This window comes from Dermochelys coriacea, chromosome 3 (assembly GCF_009764565.3).
Source record: "Dermochelys coriacea isolate rDerCor1 chromosome 3, rDerCor1.pri.v4, whole genome shotgun sequence".
Classification (NCBI taxonomy): domain Eukaryota; kingdom Metazoa; phylum Chordata; order Testudines; family Dermochelyidae; genus Dermochelys; species Dermochelys coriacea.
Window position 1 is genome coordinate 203,944,581 of NC_050070.1, and position 21,144 is coordinate 203,965,724.

The 21,144-nt window shown below is 41.7% G+C and overlaps 1 protein-coding gene across 1 annotated transcript; it reads right to left on the bottom strand.

Annotated features, from left to right (window-relative positions):
* Positions 1-3,828: 3,828 nt before the first annotated feature.
* On the bottom strand, positions 3,829-20,823 carry CHGB (chromogranin B). The gene is made up of 5 exons (XM_038396013.2): positions 20,711-20,823; positions 14,667-14,710; positions 10,538-10,631; positions 6,502-8,042; positions 3,829-4,329 (listed from the first exon to the last, which is right to left on the bottom strand). The coding sequence occupies exons 2-5, from the start codon at positions 14,697-14,699 to the stop codon at positions 4,276-4,278; spliced, it is 1,722 nt and encodes a 573-aa protein (XP_038251941.1). The 5' UTR covers positions 14,700-14,710; positions 20,711-20,823; the 3' UTR covers positions 3,829-4,275.
* Positions 20,824-21,144: the final 321 nt, after the last annotated feature.

The window sequence follows — 21,144 nt, forward strand, 5'->3', positions numbered from 1 at the left end:
ATAATTTGCATAAGCTTCCTGCTAGTGTATTTTGGGCTTTGCAATTTTACAAATTACTGTGTAATTTTAAGGGAATTTTAGAGCAAATGTGAAGAATTAGATTACAGCACATAAGGTTTGTGTGTGTCTGATATGTATTGAAAATCAAGTGGATGACATGCAAAGAACTCCGTTTCCATGCTTTTTTAAAAAAAAAAAAAAAAAAAAAAAAAGAGGGTAGGATACCTAGATGTAGTACCAGTCACGTAGACAATAAACCTAAAGTCTACATCACACAGTAAATTGATATGATTAGATTGTGACCAAGTGGTCAGTAGACAGTAAAGGAAGTGAAGAAGGGGAGATGGACAATTTTGTTTTTCATAACATCTCTCACTTCTATGTTATCAGAGGAATGTGGGCTACAGGACCAACAAATACTGCAAAGGCTGCTGCAATGAGAAAAAACTGGTTCAGGTTGTGCTAGTCATATGGGTCTAGTAATTTCATGTTTGTCAAGATAAGCCTGAATGCCATACTGAAAGGTTTACTGGTGATCAGTTGTTGAGCTGCAAGAGCTGGTATGCTGCTTTAGAGTTTCAGTGCTAACAGATCTATAATTCAGGTTGCTTAAAGAACTTGGAGTCAGGTGTTCATAACTAACTGAAATAGTCCAGGCCTATTCCCTGTCAGAGGGTGACTTTTTTTAAAAAAAGTTTGAGTAAAAATAGTTGTGCTGGTTTTTTTTAACAAGAGCGAAAAATACTTTTCTTTTTTCTTTTTTTTTTAAGTGTAATATTTTTTAAACAGCTCTGCTGCCAAAACACATGTGGCTAGAACGTTGAGTTTTGGCAGGGAAAAAACTGTCAAGGAGCAGAACTGGCTTTGTGAAAATCGATTTTTTTTTTGATTGGCAGAGTTTAGCTGGCTGCCAGTTGCAGTTGGCACATTCCAGATAGTAGAAATGGGCTTTGTATTTCAGTTCGAAGGCACTGAAGATGGTGGTCTGATCTCTCTTGAAAGTGCATTGATGGCATGTGGTTTTCCTGTCAGCCTTAGCCAGGATGAATCTCAACCAGCTCTCTCTCATTCGAGCTTCAGGTTTGTCTGGACACTGAAGTAAGTCAGCTGTTTTCCCTGGGTCTGATGAAATGGTGGCACAGACCTGGGCATTGAGGAATTGTATATGCTGACCAGGACGTTGGCAGAATGGAGCTGGATAGAACCTTGTGTGAGAGGAGGAGGCAAGTAACTTCTGAGTCCTATCCCGCGCTACATCTTGAGGAGACAAATGGAACCACTTGAGCAATTCCGTTTTTGCTGGCTAGCATCCTCAGGCTTGTCAAAGAAAACTCCAGGCCAGTAATACCAGAGGCCATAGCTGCTAGAGCTGTAAGAGTAAGCATGGACTGCGTTTGAGCATGGGAGTTCTTTACTAAATGCAGCATTGCAACATCAAGTGGAAGCAGCATTATTTTCCACAGCTAGGGTTTCAGTGGCAAACTACATTTCTTTGACTAACATTTCTTAAATGACCAAGAAATGGCAGGATGCAAAAGATAAGTGGCTACTCTCTGATGTTGTGACTACAGCAAACCTCTTAAAAGCTTTCAGGAACTGAGAAGTTTGTAGTTGGAGCTGTTCTAAGTGTGTTTTGCAGTTGTGCATTGATGGTTTCAATTTTGCTAATATGTGATTTTTAGAGTTGGAGGGGAGTTCTTAATGCCTGAGCTGCTGGAATTAAGTTATTACCTGATCATCTCAACTTTCATTTTAAAAAGTAAGAGATCTAGCCCTCAGGGTTGTAGAATAAACTTGAAAATGTGAACCCTAAGTGCACATGCACTACAAGGCAAATAAGAGAGAACCAGAAACTTACTTTTAAAGTATCAATTTTTAAGCCAACCATGACTTTTGGGGCTGACGCATGATTTTTGAATACTTGGGGTTGATAACATTAGTTTATTTAGCATCAATCCACCTGAAAATAATTGAATAATTGTGTCTGGTGCCTTATCAGCTTTTTAAAGGTCTGAAAAGTATGCAGACCACTCATTTCTTCCTGCAATATTTATGCATTTAGGGCCTCTTCCTGCTCCGATTGAAGTCAATGACACACCTTCCAGTGAAATCCTGGTCCTCATCCGAGTCAATGGCAAAGCTGCCCTTGCCTTCAATGGGGCCAGGGTTTCATCCTCAGTGACTTAAATGGGACAGACTCAAGCCCTTGAGTAGTCCTATTAAACTCAGTGCGAGTAGCATGTGCCTAAGTGTTTGCAGGAGTACCTTCAATGTAGTTTTGCTTTGAGCGGCTTTGCAGTGTTAGATTTAGGCTGAAATATTTTAATATGCAGCTGGCTAGTTGGATTAAAATAGTCCAGGGCAGAACATATGTGATACAGACAGGCAGCATGTTACACTTTAAATAAGTGTATCCCTCCCCCATGTTACACAGTGAAAGAGACATTGTCATGACAACTTTTTTCTTTTTTAATTTAGATAAACTGGTTAAACTTGAGCTCGAGACATACAAATAGACTTGAAGCTATTTAAGGGGAAATTCCTTGTGCGGTTGTGTGGTGCCATATGATTCATGAGTAGCTGTTTCTACAGCCCTGCTACTCGTTGTTCTTAGCAAGGAATCAGACTGTATTATGGAGATCCAAGCCCTGTACCCGTTGCTCATTCACTGAGGAACTTGGCCCATCTAAAACTCTCCTAATCCACATGCTTTATCATTTGACACTTGTGAGTAAAGGATGACTAGTGTGGTGTGATGTGCGGGCTCCTATTACTGAGAAATTATGGATGAGATGATGTAACCCCTACAATGGGGAGCACCTACTCACACAAATTAAGTTAATGAGAGTATTCCAGAGTAAGGAACTACTCAATTTGAACAAGTGTGGTATAATCTGGTCCTACTTTTACAGTCTACAACTGCATGTTTTAACACAATTAAACATTATAAAGTACCAAAATAAACAACCACATGTGTTTGGTGATACAATAACATTGCAAAACTTATTTACTGAAACTAATTTAATTTACTGACTGTAGCGGGGTGGTTACCCACTCCTGCCCTGTGGGGCTTAAAAGCCAGCCTTGGGAGAGAGCCAGGGCTGAGGGCAAGAGAAGCTAGGCTGATTGGGGAAATGGCCGCAGCTGGGCCATGTCCCAATAGGCCACAGCTGGGCCTATAAAGGGGCTGCTAGGCTGAAGCTTAGCCAGAGTGTCTGTCAGAGAGGGAAGGGCCTGGCTGCAGGGACCTGAGGGAGTACCAAGATTGGAGCAGAGCTGAGGGGGAAAGGCCTTGGGAGCAGGGGAGCTCCAGCCTGGAAACCCCCAGGCTGTGAGGCCTAGATTAGGGCCTATTAGGTACTGGGGTTGCAAGGAGGCAGCAGGTCCAAAACCCCCCCCACCTGTGATGAGTGGCTGATACACTGCGGTCTGCCCCAGGGAGTGGGGCTAAGCGATGACTGGCAGCAGCCTAGACTGAGGCGAGGTGGGGTAGTGGATGGGGAGGGGAGACCCTCAGATTGTTGGGGTTTGCTGCCGGGGGCAGCACCCCAGTGGGAGGAAGCACTAGGTCCTGGGAGGGACTGGGGCTGGCGGTAAGGCGGATCACCAGACGGCAGAGGGCGCTCCAGAGGCTGATGAGCTAATTCCCAAGGACAATCAGCAGGAGGCGCCATCAGGTAAGTCCGGCTCTATTACACTGACAATGAATTTGAGTCATTGGTGCAAACCATCAAGGTTTCTGGCATGTTTGCATGCTCTTGCTATCTAGAATATAAAGAAAATGTGCATGTGGTTCTATTTCAACCTTCAGAAATAACATCCAGAAACTACATTTCAGTGTTTTATTTAATCTGTTTGTCTGATCTGGGTTATTTGAAAATATCCACAAAATTTAGACCAAAACAAGTCAAGCAAGGAGAAGGATTTTGGTCCAAGATCAATGTTTTTATTTATTTCAAACTCAGACAAATATGTTTTCTGAAGAACACTAATACAATTATTTTCACAAGCATATTAAATATCTGCCTTACACGTAAGTTTATGTACTAGAATTCATGCTAGTTGGATCTCAATAGCATAATTGCAATTAAAGACATTTCAGCTGTATAAATCACTACACTTCAGTGGACAGTAACTGCATTTCCTGTCTTAGGGTAAATAACACTTCAGTGGCAATGAATTACCAAGAAATATAGGTATTTTAAGTAAATAAAGCTACACCTAGGGTTACCCACTCTACACAGTCTTCATCCCCTCCTGTTATCGTTGAACTTCTCAGCTATTTTCTGCAGTTCCAATCCATAGCAGCCAGATTTTCCAGCTCTTTTCCTATGAAGCATTGAAACCAAGATTGTTTTAGGGCATGGCACAGGTAGGCAAATGTTCTTTTGTATTACAAAAAATAGAGACTAAGACATTTTTACTGAAAAACACCTCCATTCAATTATATATCGATTCAGAGCTAATAAAGCCAGAAGGGACCACTGTGAATCATCTAGTCTGACCACCTACATAACATGAACCATAGAACTCCCCTGAATTAATTCCTATTTGAACTAAATAGAGCCCAAGTCAGCACTGTTTACTCAGGCAAAACTCCATTAACTTGAATGGTATTTTTTGCCTGGGTAGCAGTAGCAGTGGGTGAAATTTTTTCAACTGCAACTTTTTTAGTGAAAAATGCAGAGTTGGCAACCCAAATGTTTTTCAAATTTGTGTTGATTTCACCAAACAATTAATTTCAAAAACATTTCTGACACTCCCTTCCCCCTCCAAAAATTTTTTTAAAAAATCTGATTTATTCTGTCATTTTCAAATTAAATGTTGATTTTTTCCAGTTTGAAATGACTTTGCTTCAAAGCTAACATGAATCTAATTTTTAAATGTAAAAATTATCAAAATGAAACAGTTGATTGTCAAAACAAAACATTTTGTTCAACCCAAAATGACATTTTTTGTCTCTGCTTTGCTGAAAATTTAAAAAAAAAATTGTTTTGACCAACAACTTTTATTTTTCACTTTTCAAAATTTGTCAATGAACAAAAAAAAGAAATTTGCCCAGCTCTAGAAAGGAGTTCTGAATAGGGAGTGAATCAACACTGGAGTGCACTTGATGACCTAATGATGACTTTACATTTCTGATTATTATGTAGCTGATGTTTCTTCTTCCTTTCTAAAATGCTGTGAGGCACTCAAATTCTGTGGTGGAAGATTGTACCAAGGTAAAGAAATAGATTAGGTAGATGGATAAACAGTTAATGTACAGTAGTCTCATAACTTGCCAGTTTTCCCTTCCATACATAAAGGTACCTCAATAGCTGCAGGATTCCCTTGTAGTTCCCACTATTTACTGTCAGAAATACCTTTTATACTATAAATATTGATGTAAAGTTATTTAGTTGTCTAGAGTGAGTGGTTAGTTTGAGTGATCACTGCACATTTATAGGATAGTGGAAATCACTCGCTCTACCTCTGGCTTCACAGCATTGTTGTCTGTTCAATAATTGCCCAGACGAACAGTGTATGTCATGTGTCCTAATACAGAAGGGGTATATTCTGCAAAAATATGGCTGTACAGGAGATCAGACTATTATCATAATTTAAAAACAGGATTTACTCTATGCCAATTGCCTCTCTATCATACAGCACCTTCCCCAATTTATGTGCAATCTCCTGTTGCTACTACTATCCAGAGTACTTCACTAACCACACTCACGGAATGTCCCCAATATCCTTGTTCTATGTTCTGAGGCCAAACCATAAGTCCATCAGCTTTTAAGTCTAATGCTAGCTACTTTCTTTATGAACTTCTGTGCTAGTATTCCACATTTTGCTAATCCTAACTGCTTGAGATCACACGTATTTAGGTTAAGATCCAGGCAAGCTCGTTGGAAGTTAGTGTAATCTTTGTTGTGATCACAGTGGTTCTAATTTATGAAACACATAAATGGCACAATATGGAAATTCACATACAAAATCAAATTCCTCCCCGGGAAACTCTTACGCATCTACTGCTGTATATTAAGAGGACTGTTCTCTATTCCATGTGCACACAACTCCTATTACTGCCTTCCCTGCTGCCAAAGATATCAGGTAGATGCAACACATCACCAATTCAGCTGCATACATCTGATGTGTGCTGACATTCTGCTCTTACCTGTAGAACATTCATTGAAATGGCCGTACTGGAACATATTGTGAGATCTAGCAATCTGTGTGTGTCCTGATGTGGGGAATTAGACTATTTGGAGACTGAGAGAATGTGTGTAATGTGCCTTTAAAATTAGTTCTGGAAGTGCACATCAGCATAGCTCCATTGAATTCAGTCAAGCCACTCTGATTTATATCAGAACCTGGCCCTTAATGAAATTTCAGTACATTTTTTGTGATGTTTCGCTCTGAGATTCTACGGATATCATTTTTGTAGGTGGAGCTAAAGTCTGAGCTTGTTAAGTAATATCAGTGTCACTTTTCTTTCCATAGAAACTCATAAACACGTACCTCCTCTTCTGTCAGAGGCCTCTGGCTGAGATTTCCCTTGTCGCTCCTGATCGTGTGACGCTTTTGTAGGTCTTCCCCAGAATTGTACAGTTCTGGAAATTCAGCTGATTTCTTCCTGTAATTCAGAAGCTGGGCGAGTTGATCCATCCTGTCATACTGTCTTTTTATATCAAGTTTGTGGAGCCTTCCGAGATCTCTCTTCTCGCCGTGCCCATGATTCAGACCATCCAGAAGTTGCTTTTTCTCCCACCAGTCATAGTCATATTCAGGGAAGAAATTCTTCTCGTTCAGGCTGGGTCTACTTTCCTGTTCACTCCCCAGAATCTGGTCCCCCATGTTGTCCTTTTTGTCCAAGTGCCTGCTTTTCCACTGGAGGTGGTAGAAGGGACTGTACCGAATTGTGGCTCTTTTCTCATTCTCTGCAGGGAAGTGACTCTTATACTCCTTCTCCCCATACCTCACTTTCTCTGCACTATCCTCATTGTCTTTTTTCTGATCCTCACTGTCATGTCTCTTTTCTATTTCAGCATAGTGATGCCTTGCTGCCTCACGTGGTTCATCATGGTGACTCTTTTTCTCATGTTGTTCTTCCTTGCTTTCCCCACTAAGGTGGTGCCTCTTGTCTTCCTCTTCACTGTTCTCCTTGTTCTGTACTCTCTGTTCTCTGTACTCCTCGCTCTCGCGGCTGGTGTGCCTCTTCTCCTCCACATCTTCAGAGCTGTGTTTCCCATAATAATTCTTCTTCTCCTCACGATGATTCTCTGGCTCTTCATAATGGTGTTTCTGGTAGTGATTCTTTTTATCCCAGAATCGGTTCTCTTCCTCATTCGATTCCTCAAGCGTGTTCCTTTTCTCACCCTCATGATCTCGCCTCTCTTTGGAGGAGTCGCCCACTCTGTGCTTTCTGTGATTATGTCTTGGTTGGTAGTGCCGTTTTTCTTCCTCAGCTTCTTCACTCTCCTCAGATTCTTCATGCCCTCTGTACTGGTAGGAACTGTGTTCCTTAGACTCATGGTGATTCCTTTCGCTGCTTTCCTCCTCCTCTTCCTCCCTTTCATGGTTTCTCTTTTCATTGCTGTGCATCTTTTCCTCAGAGTCCCTGTGACTCGTAGAGTGTCTATCATCCCCAGGAGAGAACTCCTCCATGCTTTTAGCTACAGAGTGAGACCTTTTGTCTGGAAGCTCTCCTGACTCTTCAGCATGATGCTTCTTTTCTTTGCTTCCTTCTTTACTGTGGTTATTTCTCTTATAGCTATTCTCATCATCATCCTCTTCTTCCTCACCTCTTATGTCCAGATGGTGCTTTTTTTCTCCGTTATGGATTCTATTCTCATGAGAATGACTATCCCCATTGTGTGTGTTCTCCTCTCCTCTCTCATCTTCCTCATGATGGTGTTTCTCTTCATTTGCTTCTTTCTGACCTCTCTCTTCCTCTACGCTTGCATGCTGATGCTTTTCATCCTCTGATGATTCTTTCAAATGCCTCACTTCAAGCTGCTGCTCCTCGTTTTCATTTTTCTTCTCTGCTTTATGCCTGCCGCCTACAAAAACAAAAATTGTGTTCAAAAATGTTAACCTAACTCTTCAACACTCTTCGTTAACATTATTCTTCATTCAGAATAGAGGACTAATTTTTGATGCTGCTAAATTGGTCGGATTGAATTTTTTATACAAAAAAAATAAAATGTATTTTTAAAGCTAGTCAAACCTTTCTAAAAATTATTTAAAATTGCCATTCATTTTTCTTTTAATTTGCTGGTGTTTTTCAACCAGCTCTAATACTAAGCACTTTTAGCTCACGTTACAGTCAATGGGAGATGTAGACCATCTTTCAAAGTCAGTCCTTACTTGTTCCAATTCATGCACCCTAAGACCATTCCAAAATGCCCAAATAAAGTGACTGGTATATAGAATGAACATCATACTCAAAGCAAATTGAAAAATCTTTCAAGGTTTTTGAATGCATAGTACCAAAGTGATACCAAGTTATGATACTGTAGTTATTAGACTTAAATCTCACACTCTGTGGTGGTTCCAAAATGTTAAATAAGAGCCTGATTCTGATGTCAGTTGTAATAGTATATATACACATGGTTTGGTGTAACTCATTGACTTCAGAGGAGATATTCCCAATATACACCTGTGTGAGTGAGATCAGAATCAAAAACTTGAAGATATGCAGATTGTAACATCACAGTTTAATGTGTCTTACTTTGTATAGACCGCATCTGTGTTTCTTGGTGCTCTAGAAAGAGGTCTGTCTACATTTATAGCATCCTCTAACATCGCAAAAATTGTTGTTCTTTAGCAGAAGAGAGCTAATATATATGCCAACAAGAAATTATATAACAGGATGTCAAGAATGGAATGCAATGTGTCCAACCTGCTATCAGTTTGGGTCTTAGATACAGTAGTAAGGATAAGCACATTCAGCTTAAAGAGCTATAATCAAGGCTAAGATTTTCAAAAAGGACTAATGATTTTGAATGCCTCAATTTTTGGATTTCCAACTTGAGACCCCTTAAATGGGCTTGAAATTCAGCCCTTTATGAAAATCAGGTAGCGTTAGGGGGCTTCAAATTGGCCACTCAAAAATTGAGACATTCAAAGTCACTTTTGATTTTTGAAAATCTCAGCCAAATTTGCGCCAGCTGTGTTTGGAAAAGCAATGAAAATCACCATGTTCTAATCATTATGCTAGGCTGCGAATTATCATTCTACTGAGAGAAGTATCAAATGTGGACTTTTATTGCTTTTCTTGATCGGTAAGCTCCAGTCTTTTTATTTTTCTGTAAATTAAACATCAGTTGGAAAGACAAAAAAGCAAGTCCTGTAGTTTGCCACACTGTTAAGTTTAGCCACCATTCGCTATAGCTATTAATAAACTATGCAAGCAAGTTTAAGCCTGTCTCTTTGTGCTAAATTCCATGACCCTGAGGAGAATTGCTTCTAGCACAAGACCTGAGAGGATAATTTTCAGTTCCTTGGAGCATTCCTCCAGGGCTCTGAATTCTGGACACAGCATTGGCTGCCTAGTCGTTTCGGGATGGATATAAACCCCTGAATAGGCTGGTACCTGCCTACTTGAAACCCTGCTTCTTTCCAATGTAACACTGACAGTTGTCATCAGCAAAAGCACTCAAGCTGGAGCCTTGTTGGTTTAAAAAGCAGCTGCTGGCAAACTCCTTTCATTTTGGAATGCATTCTCTGTTTTGTCAGAAATAGCCCAAATTTGTTCCTCTTCAGGGCTTGCTGAAAAATTCGTCTATTTTCTCATACTTCACAAGAGATGTTAAGCATAGGAAATCAGGTATTTGTTTCATTGTCTTTGTCTGGCCAGATGATTGGTTAGCCTGGGATTCTTAATCCATTGTTAGAAACCAGCTCAAGGTCAGCCTAAATTAACCTAGTCCTCTATCTATTGAAGGCAATGGTAGTTTTGACATTGAAAACAGTGGGAAGAGGAGCATGCCCTATAATATTCAGGTGTTTGTAATGCTGGGTAGAATGCACTCTGAACATTATTTTGCTAGAGTTATCAACAACAGACTTAATCCTCCACTCTTTACTCTTCTGAGTATTCCTTACTTGCATGTGTAGTCCCACTTCAATGGGATTGCTCACACAAAAAAAATTATTCAACTTTAAGGATGACTTATCAGTAAGAACAGGGTCTTAACTTATTTTTTCCTGGTCAGTAATTCTACTGTTCATGTTGCAAAATTACATCTTTTATATTTGCATTTTGGAATAACAAACAAACGATGGCTTTTCATAACACTTGAAAAATATGGTTTGGATTCAGAGCTCAGAAAAAAACAAAAATGATGATGACATTTTAAGAAGTACTATTAACCTTGAAGACACTTTTCTTAAACGTGAAATTAAAATGGCAAATGCATCTGCCCTATAAAATGAGAACACTTCATAAAAAAATCATTGTGTTTATAAAATTAAGTCACATCTACCAAATTCTCTTCCTCAGCAATGATACTGATTCAATGAGCATCTCAAATTCATTTAGTATTGCACTTACTCTTCTTAAGGATATCTTTGCACAGAGGATTTATTGGTGGAGCGTTTGGTTTAGACAGAGCGGTAGAGAGAACTTCCACTATACATCGTGTTACCTAGAAGAAGCAGTAGTTGGAGAAAAGCACAATTCAAGTGTAAAACTTTTTAAAATTCTGCATATGTCCAATCATGCATTATAAGAGATATGTTTAGCTGTAACAACATTGGACTGTGACTCAAGAAGATCTGGGTTCCCATCTCTACCAGAGACTTCCTATGTAACCTTGTGCAGGTCACTTCATCTCTCTGCACTTCATTTCCATGTCGATAAAATGGGGATGTTAATGGTTCATTTCTCCCACCTTTTGTCTACTTAGATAACAGACTCTTCAGGGGTGGGCCTTTTATTATGGATCTGTGCAGTGCCTAGCAAAATGGGGCTCTGATCTCCTCTATGCACTATTAGCATACAAATAAGTAATATCTGCAACGTTTAGGATTTGTACTGGTAAAATGATTTTAAAAAGAGAAGGAATGTGTCCAGTGGTTTGAATAGGGGGCTGGTTTTAATACTTGGCTCTACTTCACAAATCACCTGTGCCTCAGGTGACTCATAATTAATTAATTTATAAATTACATTGAGGTCATAACAGGGTAGCTGGTCCATTAAATGAAACCGAGCTCAGCTCTCCTATTCTGGTCCACATGCTCTCAGCTGGACCAATTAAGAGGGCAAGGCAGCAAGTGGAGGCTATGAAAGGTGAGTCAAGGGCAGGAGAGGAGAGCTGCCAGAGAGAGAACGTGGTTCCTGGGATAAGGCTGAAGAGTAGCAAGAGGGGTTTGCTGCCTGGCATTGCCCAGCCACAGAGTCGCAGCCGGAGAGCTGAAGGCAGGAGGATTAGCAGAGGGAGATGCCTGCTGGCTCCGAGATGGAGTTAAAGGCCAGAGAAGACAGAAGGAAGAGGAAGCAGCTTCCTTGCTGACATCTCCTTGCTGGAGAGCTGGATCCTGAGGAACAATGAGAGGGCTGAGGGGAGTGCAGAATGCTTTCCTGCCAACAATACTCCCAGCAGAGAGTCTGTGGGGGTTCCCCTTAGGGAGAGTGGGGTTGCATCCCAGTGGAAAGAACTGGGGCCACTGGCCTGACAGAGGGACGAAGGAGGACTAACAGAGTCCAGGTGTGAGGGAAGGTGCCAGAATGTGGTATGCGTTATGTCAATGATGCAGAGGACATGTGTGTTTGAGAGACTACTTGCACTGATTTCAGAGTATCAGCCATGTTAATCTGTATCCGCAAAAAGAAAAGGAGGACTTGTGGCACCTTAGAGACTAACAAATTTATTAGAGCATAAGCTTTCGTGAGCTACAGCTCACTTCATCAGATGCATTCAGTAGAAAATACAGTGGGGAGATTTATATATATACACACACACACAGAGAACATGAACCAATGGGTGTTACCATACACACTGTAACCAGAGTGATCAGGTAAGGTGACCTATTATCAGCAGGAGAGTGGGGGGAGGAGGGGACCTTTTGTAGTGATGATCAAGGTGGGCCATTTCCAGCAGTTGATAAGCTAGTCTGAGGAACTGTGGGGGGGGGGGGATAAACATAGGGAAATCGTTTTACTTTGTGTAATGACCCATCTATTCTCAGTCTTTATTCAAGCCTAAGTTAATTGTAGCCAGTTTGCAAATTAATTCCAATTCAGCAGTCTCTCGTTGGAGTCTGGTTTTGAAGTTTTTTTTGTTGAAGAATAGCCACTTTTAGGTCTGTAATCGAGTGACCAGAGATATTGAAGTGTTCTCCGACTGGTTTTTGAATGTTATAATTCTTGATGTCTGATTTGTGTCCATTTATTCTTTTACGTAGAGACTGTCCAGTTTGGCCAATGTACATGGCCGAGGGGCATTGCTGGCACATGATGGCATATATCACATTGGTAGATGTGCAGGTGAATGAGCCTCTGATAGTGTGGCTGATGTGATTAGGCCCTAAGATGGTGTCCCCTGAATAGATATGTGGACACAGTTGGCAACAGGCTTTGTTGCAAGGGTAGGTTCCTGGGTTAGTGGTTCTGTTGTATGTTGTGTGGTTGCTGGTGAATATTTGCTTCAGGTTGGAGGGGCTGTCACTACAAAAGGTTTCTTCCCCTCCCCCCCCCTTACTGGTAATAGCTCACCTTACTTGATCACTCTCGTTACAATGTGTATGGTAACACCCATTGGTTCATGGTGTGTGTGTGTGTGTGTGTGTGTGTGTGTGTGTATATATATATATCTCCCCATTGTATTTTCCACTGAATGCATCTGATGAAGTGAGCTGTAGCTCACAAAAGCTTATGCTCAAATTTGTTCGTCTCTAAGGTGCCACAAGTCCTCCTGTTCTTTTTGCCTGCACTGAGGTGATCTGAATTGTGCTTTGGGGGGGTTTCAACTGTTTTATTAATAAACTCTGTATGGACTAGAAGTTAAGCGTCCATGGAGTAACTGGGGACTTAAAAGGGAAACTGAAGTGAGGGGCCACTTGCAGAGCTGCACTGGGGCTACGAGGGAATGTCTGGGAGGCGTCCACTCATTTATAGAGTTCCTTACAGTAAATAGTCCCTAGAAGTGCAAAGTACTCTCATAAACAACACATGGTGTTAAACAGGAGCCTTTAGAAAATAACTTGAAAAAACCAGAACATAGAAACATCTTTTCCTGGCAATCACATTGTAGAGTATGCACAAGGATGTGGTGTGGTATAAAGGGTTTATTGGCTGAGTTTGGGGTGACCACATGGCTCGGGAGTGCCAATCAAATCAGATCACACCATTGTATATTCTGTATATGCCACATGTTTTATAGCCAGCTATTTCAAAAATGTGATATTGAGTCTCAATAAGTACTTTTTTTCCCCAAGTCTGTGCTATAATGCCTGATTCTTAGTAGCAAGAGTTCAACTGTATGGTCCTCTGAAGGAAAGGAAAATTAACTAATAAATGTAAAAATAAAAAGATCTAAATGATCTAAAATAGCTTTTCCGTACATAACAATGTAATGTAATTTAAGGGGCTTTCTGGAGCTAATACAAAACGCACAGGGCTTCTGTTTTTTTAATAGTTAAAGCTCCAGAGATCACATAATTCACAACCACAAATCTCTCTCATTGGGTTAAGACACAAATATTACCCATTCTGGGCCTTAGGGCAATGTAATTTGGAGGTTTGATTGTGAGAATAGGAGAAAAAAAAATTGTGACAAATTGCTTCTTTTTAAAATACTCTCAGCTGCATGAAGAGCTGCTCAGCACCATGGATGATCAGAAGTAAACCAATGGGAAACAGACTAGTGATCAAGGTGCTGATGATGAGAGCACCAGATGCATGTTGTTTATCACTTGAGCTCAGATCACCTTCCGATCTTTTTCGGGGAAAAAAGATCTGAGGATTTCCTCACAGAATCAGTAACCAGTCTGCCTTATTTCACCCTTACCACAATGCTATATTTATAAACATCTTCAAATTTGTGACTTTGTGATTCAAACATATTTGGTTTTATACAAATGAATATTTCAGATTAATTTTTCAGGCAGACATAAAACATAAGATTTTCAAAAGTGCCCAAGTCCCATTTTCAAAGTGAGGCCCAGATTTTTAAAGATATTTAGGCATTGCTGAGCTCAGTGTTGCAACAACTAACAGACTGAGGAGCCTAAACCTCATTTTCAGAATGGATTTAAGCACTTAGGAGCCTAAATCCTATTAATTGTCAATAGGATTTTGGCTTCTAATTATCTGAAGGGATTTCAACACTTTGTAGGATCCTCAGTCAGTTAGGCATTGCAAACAAAATTTTCTGAAGGGATTTCAGCACTTAGGACCCAAAATCCTATTGACAATGGGATTTAGGCTTCTAAGCACCTAAATCCATTTTGCAAAGGCAATTTAGGCTCCTCAGCCAGTTAGGCATTGCAACACTGAGTGCAGCAGTGCCTAAATATCTTTTAACACTCTGGGTTAAGGAGCCTGTTGAAAGCTGATGGGATTTAGGTGCCATGTAACTTAAGTGTTTTTGAAAATGTTACCCCAAGAGTTAAAAAGTGGTGGAGAGTATTTTTGATTGACACTTTCTACATACAACACTTTATGGGATATGGCTACTCACCATTTCTTCAACATGGTCTTTTTCCATTGACATGGAACTGACACCTGGAAGGGGAAAGTTTACAATATCATGGATTCATACAACACAAAAGCCAACGTTAATCTTACTGACCAGAGTCATTGGGCAAATTGACCTTGAATCGGCTTTTTGCTTGATGAGGGGTTTGCAGGTGTAGCCAAGAGTTTTTATATTATATCTTTCTTTATTCTAGAGACAATACCTATCTAAGTACCTGCTGGCCTGGGTTGTAGGCTGGCATTAGAGAACAGGAAACTGTAATTTAGACTCTTGGGTTCTATTCCCTTATCTGTTAATGAGTGATTATGTGACTCTGAATAAGTGATTAGTTTCTTAGATATGCCCATTTGTAACAGCATAGAATAGCTTTCTCCCTGGGGCATTGTGTGGCTTTAATTAATGTTTGAAGCTCAGATCTATATTCTAGTAGTTCGACAACGCATTTCAACACCACACGTTATTTCTGTGGCTGCTGTTGACATTTCTAGCATAAGAAGGAACACAGAAAAGCCATTGCCCTTCTGATCATGCGAGGGCCAATTAAAGAGCTGTATAGTGAGTTCTCATGTAGATGTGACCACTTTAAGGGCCCATATTCATTCTCAGCTTCTGCTCCAACTTCTTGGTAGGGTGCAGAAGGTCTACTGTGGAGACACTCAGAGCTTTGAGTAGGATTGGAAGCCCAAACTTGAGAATGGAAAGCGGCCATCGTGCTCCCTCCAACTGTGACCTCCAGAGGTCCAGTGAAGCTTGAACACTGTGAAGCATTTGTTGGGGAAAAGCATAGCCAAGTTGGCATGGAGATGGGTTGATCCAGCAAAGCTTCCTCTTTGCTCCCCTCCAGGCCATTTCATAGGAGGCTGCTAACTCCCAAGGGAGGGAAGTTGCAGAATTCCCCCCCCCAAGGGTATCAAGACTAGGTTAGCACCAGGGAAATATAATTAACACCGCCATGCACAAGCATTAGTGACTCTGTCCCAAGCTGTTGACATTTGTGAAGAAGCTGCTGAGTGTGGATAGATCATTTTTACTCTGTTTATTTCATGCATTAGTGCTACAATAGGCTCTTTTACTGCTTAACAAGCATTGTTACTGTCCAATAATAAACCTTATAGAATCACATGAATGGGACTCTCTATGGGTTTTTTCAGAGATGGAATTAGATAAGGTGGCCAGCCATAACTATGCAGAAGCAAGGGGCTTTGGAATGAAGTCTCTCTGTGCCTTTGCCTTACCATATTGTGTACAGTAATGCAAATAAAGATCACATTCAACTCACTGTTGCTGCCTTTATGACCCTATGACTGGTGGGATTTAGAAGATGGGCACAATAAAGCAGCCTAAGAGAAAACTGAGCCAGTCTGCCCCCTCTCACAAAGAGCCAGAAAAATTCTGTGAGGCTGACCTCATCCACTCAACAGAGAGGAGTCTGTGGTTTTGCATTGTCAGGTGGAGCAAGACCTTCCAACCCCATGGTATATGGGTTTGTAGAGTTGGGAGTCTGTTTCACGCATGACTGAATCTCTGTAGCTCCAATGGCCTACCTTCCACATCCAGCAGTCTGGATATAGCAGATATGCTACCATTGGCTGGTTTTCCCCTATGACTGCAGAGTTGAAGTCCTAGAGGGGACCCAGAGGTAGTTAATGCAGCTCCAAACTGTAATAAGTCCCTACCCAATCATTTCTAATAGAACTCCAGTTGATGTGCAGGCGAGGGTGCTGTTTAAAGCTAATCACACTCCTCCACCATTAGTAATTGGGGCTGACTGAAGCAGGTTGTTTATTTAAGTAACATGAAGAAATAACATACCAAGTAACCACAATACTGATGGTGCTGGAATCTAACCTACCTGCATCCTCAGTCATACACTCAGTGACCTGTTGCAGAAACTACCTCTGAGAGAGAGAGAGAACAGGAAATGTGGCACCATACAATGTCCTGCAGGGTATGTGGCAGCTTTCAAATTCCTATTAAAACTTATCTATGGAGAGCACATCACTTGCCCCCTTCCACACACACTAAGTACAGTAGAGGCTCCTGTGCTTGGGGTCCCCCTGTAGGGTCACCCCCTGGATCCCAATGTGGAGAGAACAGTGTAAAGGAGGTGGCGCTTCCCCTCTCATCATGTGTAAGCTGAGGGGATGATCCAGCTCATAGCCTCTTCTCACCTTTGTGAGTTGGTGTGACTCATTCTATCAGAAAACACAGGAGCACTTGCAAAGTTTGCTGCACAAATGTGAATAAACTGTTGCCTGCAGCTGTTTTGTGTCCTTTCTAATGATCCAGCCACAGGGCACCCCATCTGATTGACACTTGTTTAATTTGGTAAGACACAGAATATAAAGTTTCTTCATCCCTTGATCACTTTAAAATATTAACAATCCTAACTCTATGCAGTCTCTTGAGTAGTAAGTGCATGTTAATATAGGAATCAAGACAGCGCTGTGCCATTCTGTCATTCCAAAACTCCAGTTTCTCCAAGAGTCAGGCTCTTCATGGACAGATAATGTTCTGTAAGCAGCATTTGTCTGATGATGAAAGATGACATTCCAAGGCCAATAAGGTGTGAGGCCATCATAACAATGTCACGAGAAATAGAGAATATGGACAAATGTCATATTAGCCCTCCATGGGGAAATAAAATGAATATCAAATTCACATGAGAGCTGAAAAAAAATATACGAGGCAGATTCTCTGCTGTGGTAAAGATCCACTCAAAGCAGCAGAGGGGAAGCCATCAGGCAGCTAATCTGCTCTGTTCTTCCCCACTGTAGGTTGCTCTAACCTGTGCCAGCTGGCAAGAATCCCAATGGACTGGCTGCCAGCTGGGGACAGCTGGAGTACAGCACTCTCTGGCTATATAGTCATCCTGCACTGGCTTGCATTGGGTGCATGTAGGAGCTTTCTACACAGGTTCTGTAGCTGCTTGGGAGATGGAGATGTTTTCACTGCCTCAGCAGCACAAAGGATTGGAGCAGGGCAGTGAATCTGCCCTATATGTCTTTTCTCTCACATATACAGCTCTAGCTTGATAAAGTGGGAACAAAACCAGGAAGAGTACAGAAAAGCAAACCCTATATTTTAAACACTGTCTTAACTTTATTTTTAATACCTACCTGGTAGACATCATATGCACATTTCCCCCTTCTGTATCAAATATGTTTAGGCCACGAAAACCAGATGGCCAGATTTTCAAAGGTGTGGAGTGATCACAAATACCACTAAAGCATGAGAACTGCAGGTGCCACCACATTCAAAAAAGTAAGCCATAAATCAGCATTAGTTTTACTTGCATCAATTTATGATTGTTTCAATGTAGCCATGTAGATTTTCCGATAGGTCACTGTTTCAAATTTTCATCAGTGCTGATGACTCATGACAGCACAACCCCGACTGAAATGAAAATTTCAGCAAAAATTCTTTGTTAAAAAAAAAAAGATTGTATAAGTCCAAGTTTGGTAGGAATGAAAATAAAATTCAGGAGGCTGCAGGAATTGGTGAGTTTAAAAAAAAAAAAAAAGACTTGCCAATCCTATAGTTTACTTACCTCTGTGACTTTTGAAAGCTATATAGTCAAAATAAGAAATTGCATTTACATAGTGTTGGCTGTGATGTCACACCCAAATAAAAATATACAAGAAAGGCCTAATCCAAAGCCCAGTGAAGCACTGGACCAACTCCGATGGTCTTCAGTGAGCTTTTTGGATTAGGCCCTATATGTAAGCATTTATCTCTTCCTTTTTCATTTCTGCTTTATTACAGTTCATTTTTTGAAAGTATTGCACTTCTATAGCTGGATTTACTCTGCTTTCCATTTGATGCCTCTTAGTGTATCTAAACCTGAAATAATAATATCGCAGAAATGCACTGTTAGCCTTTAAATTTCCCTAATGAAATTAGTAGTATGTATAAGAAATATTCATTTTGGTTTTAGTTTATAGAGCTCATGTAAATTGCTTGAGTTAAGTTTAATATAAAACCTGTAAATTAAAACATGAACAAAAATCTCTATTACCTAAAAATACTAGCGTTGCTACTTTAAAATCAGCTCCCTGTTATATTTTGCCAGTTGCTTCTAATTAATTTATTTTGCATAAAATTAGACTAAAAACCTTCAGACGTCAATGGTAATTGTCATATGTAGATAAAGTAAACAGATGTTGATTAGCTTTTGAGTAGTGTAAGGAAAAGGTGTATTTAAAAAATTGATCCTTAGTACTAATTATACAGTAACAGGGTAGAAAGATTACCAAGCAGGACAGTGAACAGGTGCTTGCTCTGAATAGTACCTTACTCTGTGATGAGTCCCACTGAAATCATAGGAATAGTGGGAGGAATTGGGTACTACACGATGAGAGTAAGGGTAGCAGAATCAGATCCCAAATGAATAGAAGCAGAATACAGAATAAGAATATGGTTTATGAAAGACTAAGTCAGCAAAGCCATTCAGAAGACACTGTATTTCTGCATCCTTGACTTTTAACATATTAAAGATTCTAAAATCAGGGATATGAATACAATTAATTGGTAAATTTAACAGGAATTCCATCTATGTAATATTACTGCTTACCATCCATGAAGAGTATATTGATTTTGTAATGCTTTCCCTTTAAATTTCTAGAAACACTTTGTATTTAGCCAACACCCATTACATAGAAACCGTTGCCTGCCGAAGCATCTCTCCATGGACATACTGTTCATTCTGAGCATCTTGTTAAATCTCCAGGGGTCTTCATGTCCAGCTTTTGCAGAGGACTATGCAAACTCACAGACCATTTGACAGAAATAAACCACTCAATTATTGGGTTTTCGCCTCTTCCAGAATTCAGGTCTGTTGACAATTGCAGCAAATAATCTATCCGTTGATTTCAAGTGATCCATTAGTTTCAGTAAGGAGGCAAAGTGCCACCATCCATGCTCAATCTAAATAATTAAAGGTGGGGTGGATAGAAATGACGACAAAATCTCAACAGATGGCGTAATCCTCCAGGACAAAACATTTCCCATCTCAATGTAGTAACATTTCCCTCCAACAGCAAGAGGTTTTTTGGTCAGTTGGTTGGACATTTTTTGTTAATCAGCATACTCTTAAAAAATAAATAAGAACATCACTAAAAACCAAACACCACTTTGTCAAAAAATCTACCCCGAGTTTTAATTCACGTACCGTGTTAAACGGAATCCGCATAGTAGATTTTTTTTCCCAGAGAATGACCCTTTTTTTTTTTTTAACATCTAAACCTGTCCAATACGATGGGGAGTGGGCGAAGAGACAAAGCCACTTATTACCTGTTTGTATTTTCCTAAATCCAATACGGGGGCCCATTTCCTCTCTTTATTTTTGATTACTTTCAACTGTCCTAATTTCTGTCCAGTCTGTCTAGTAAAGTTAAAACAGTCAGGGTTGTTTCTCCTCCCAGCCCCAAATGACCAAATTCGGGTGTTTGTATTTGCAAGCGCTCACACTACCTATCTAACACACACACACACACTGATCTATATATATGTGATATCAGTGTGTGTGTGTGTGTGTATATACACACACAAAGAAGCATACAGGCTATAGGCTCTAGAGAGGTACCCACACTACACCCTCAAGCACCAGAGGGGTAGCCGTGTGAGTCCGGATGTGTAAAAGCAGCAAGGAGTCCGGTGGCACCTTATAGGCGAACAGAGGTATTGGAGCATGAGCTTTCCTGGGTGAATGCCCCGCAGTGGGATATACACACTCCGTGCGCTTATGAGGCGCACAGGAGATGCGGCTCCAGCCACTGCAGCCGCTGACGGGGGGCACAATTCATGGGTGGCGGCACGAATAGTACCCGCACACCGGGGGGGGACATTCCCTCTGCAGCTGTCGCCCAGACAGACCGGCCGACGCGAGGGCCGGGTCTCGGCCCCACACACGCACACGGGACACTAGCTCCGGGCGCGGGGGCCGGGGCGGCGGAGCTGTCCGGTGCCCGGTGCTGCAGGCTGCGGGCCGGGGGCAGCCCGCTCGCCAGCGTGCTGAAGGCACTCACCTGCCAGCGCGGCGGCTCCCAGCAGGCCGAGCAGCGCCAAGGGCGCATGGCGCGGGCGGGCGGCTGCACGGCTGCTCCGGCCGCGCTATTTAAAGGGGGAGCGGGGGCGGCGCGACTAGCTGCGGGGGGGGGGGATCCGGCGCGATCCCGCCAGCGGCCTGCGTCACGGAGCCCCCGGCGGGAGGGCGGGGCCCGAGCCAGAGCCCCCTCCCCACCCTCCCGCCACACGCAGACCCGCTTCCCCGCCTCCACCCCCCCGCCACACACAGACCCCCCCTTCACTCCCCTCCTTCACCGCCCCCCACACACAGACCCCCCCTCAACCCCCCGCCTCCACCCCCCGCCACACACAGACCCCCCTTCACTCCCCTCCTTCACCGCCCCGCCACACACAGACCCCCCTCAACCCCCCCGCCACACACAGACCCCCCCTT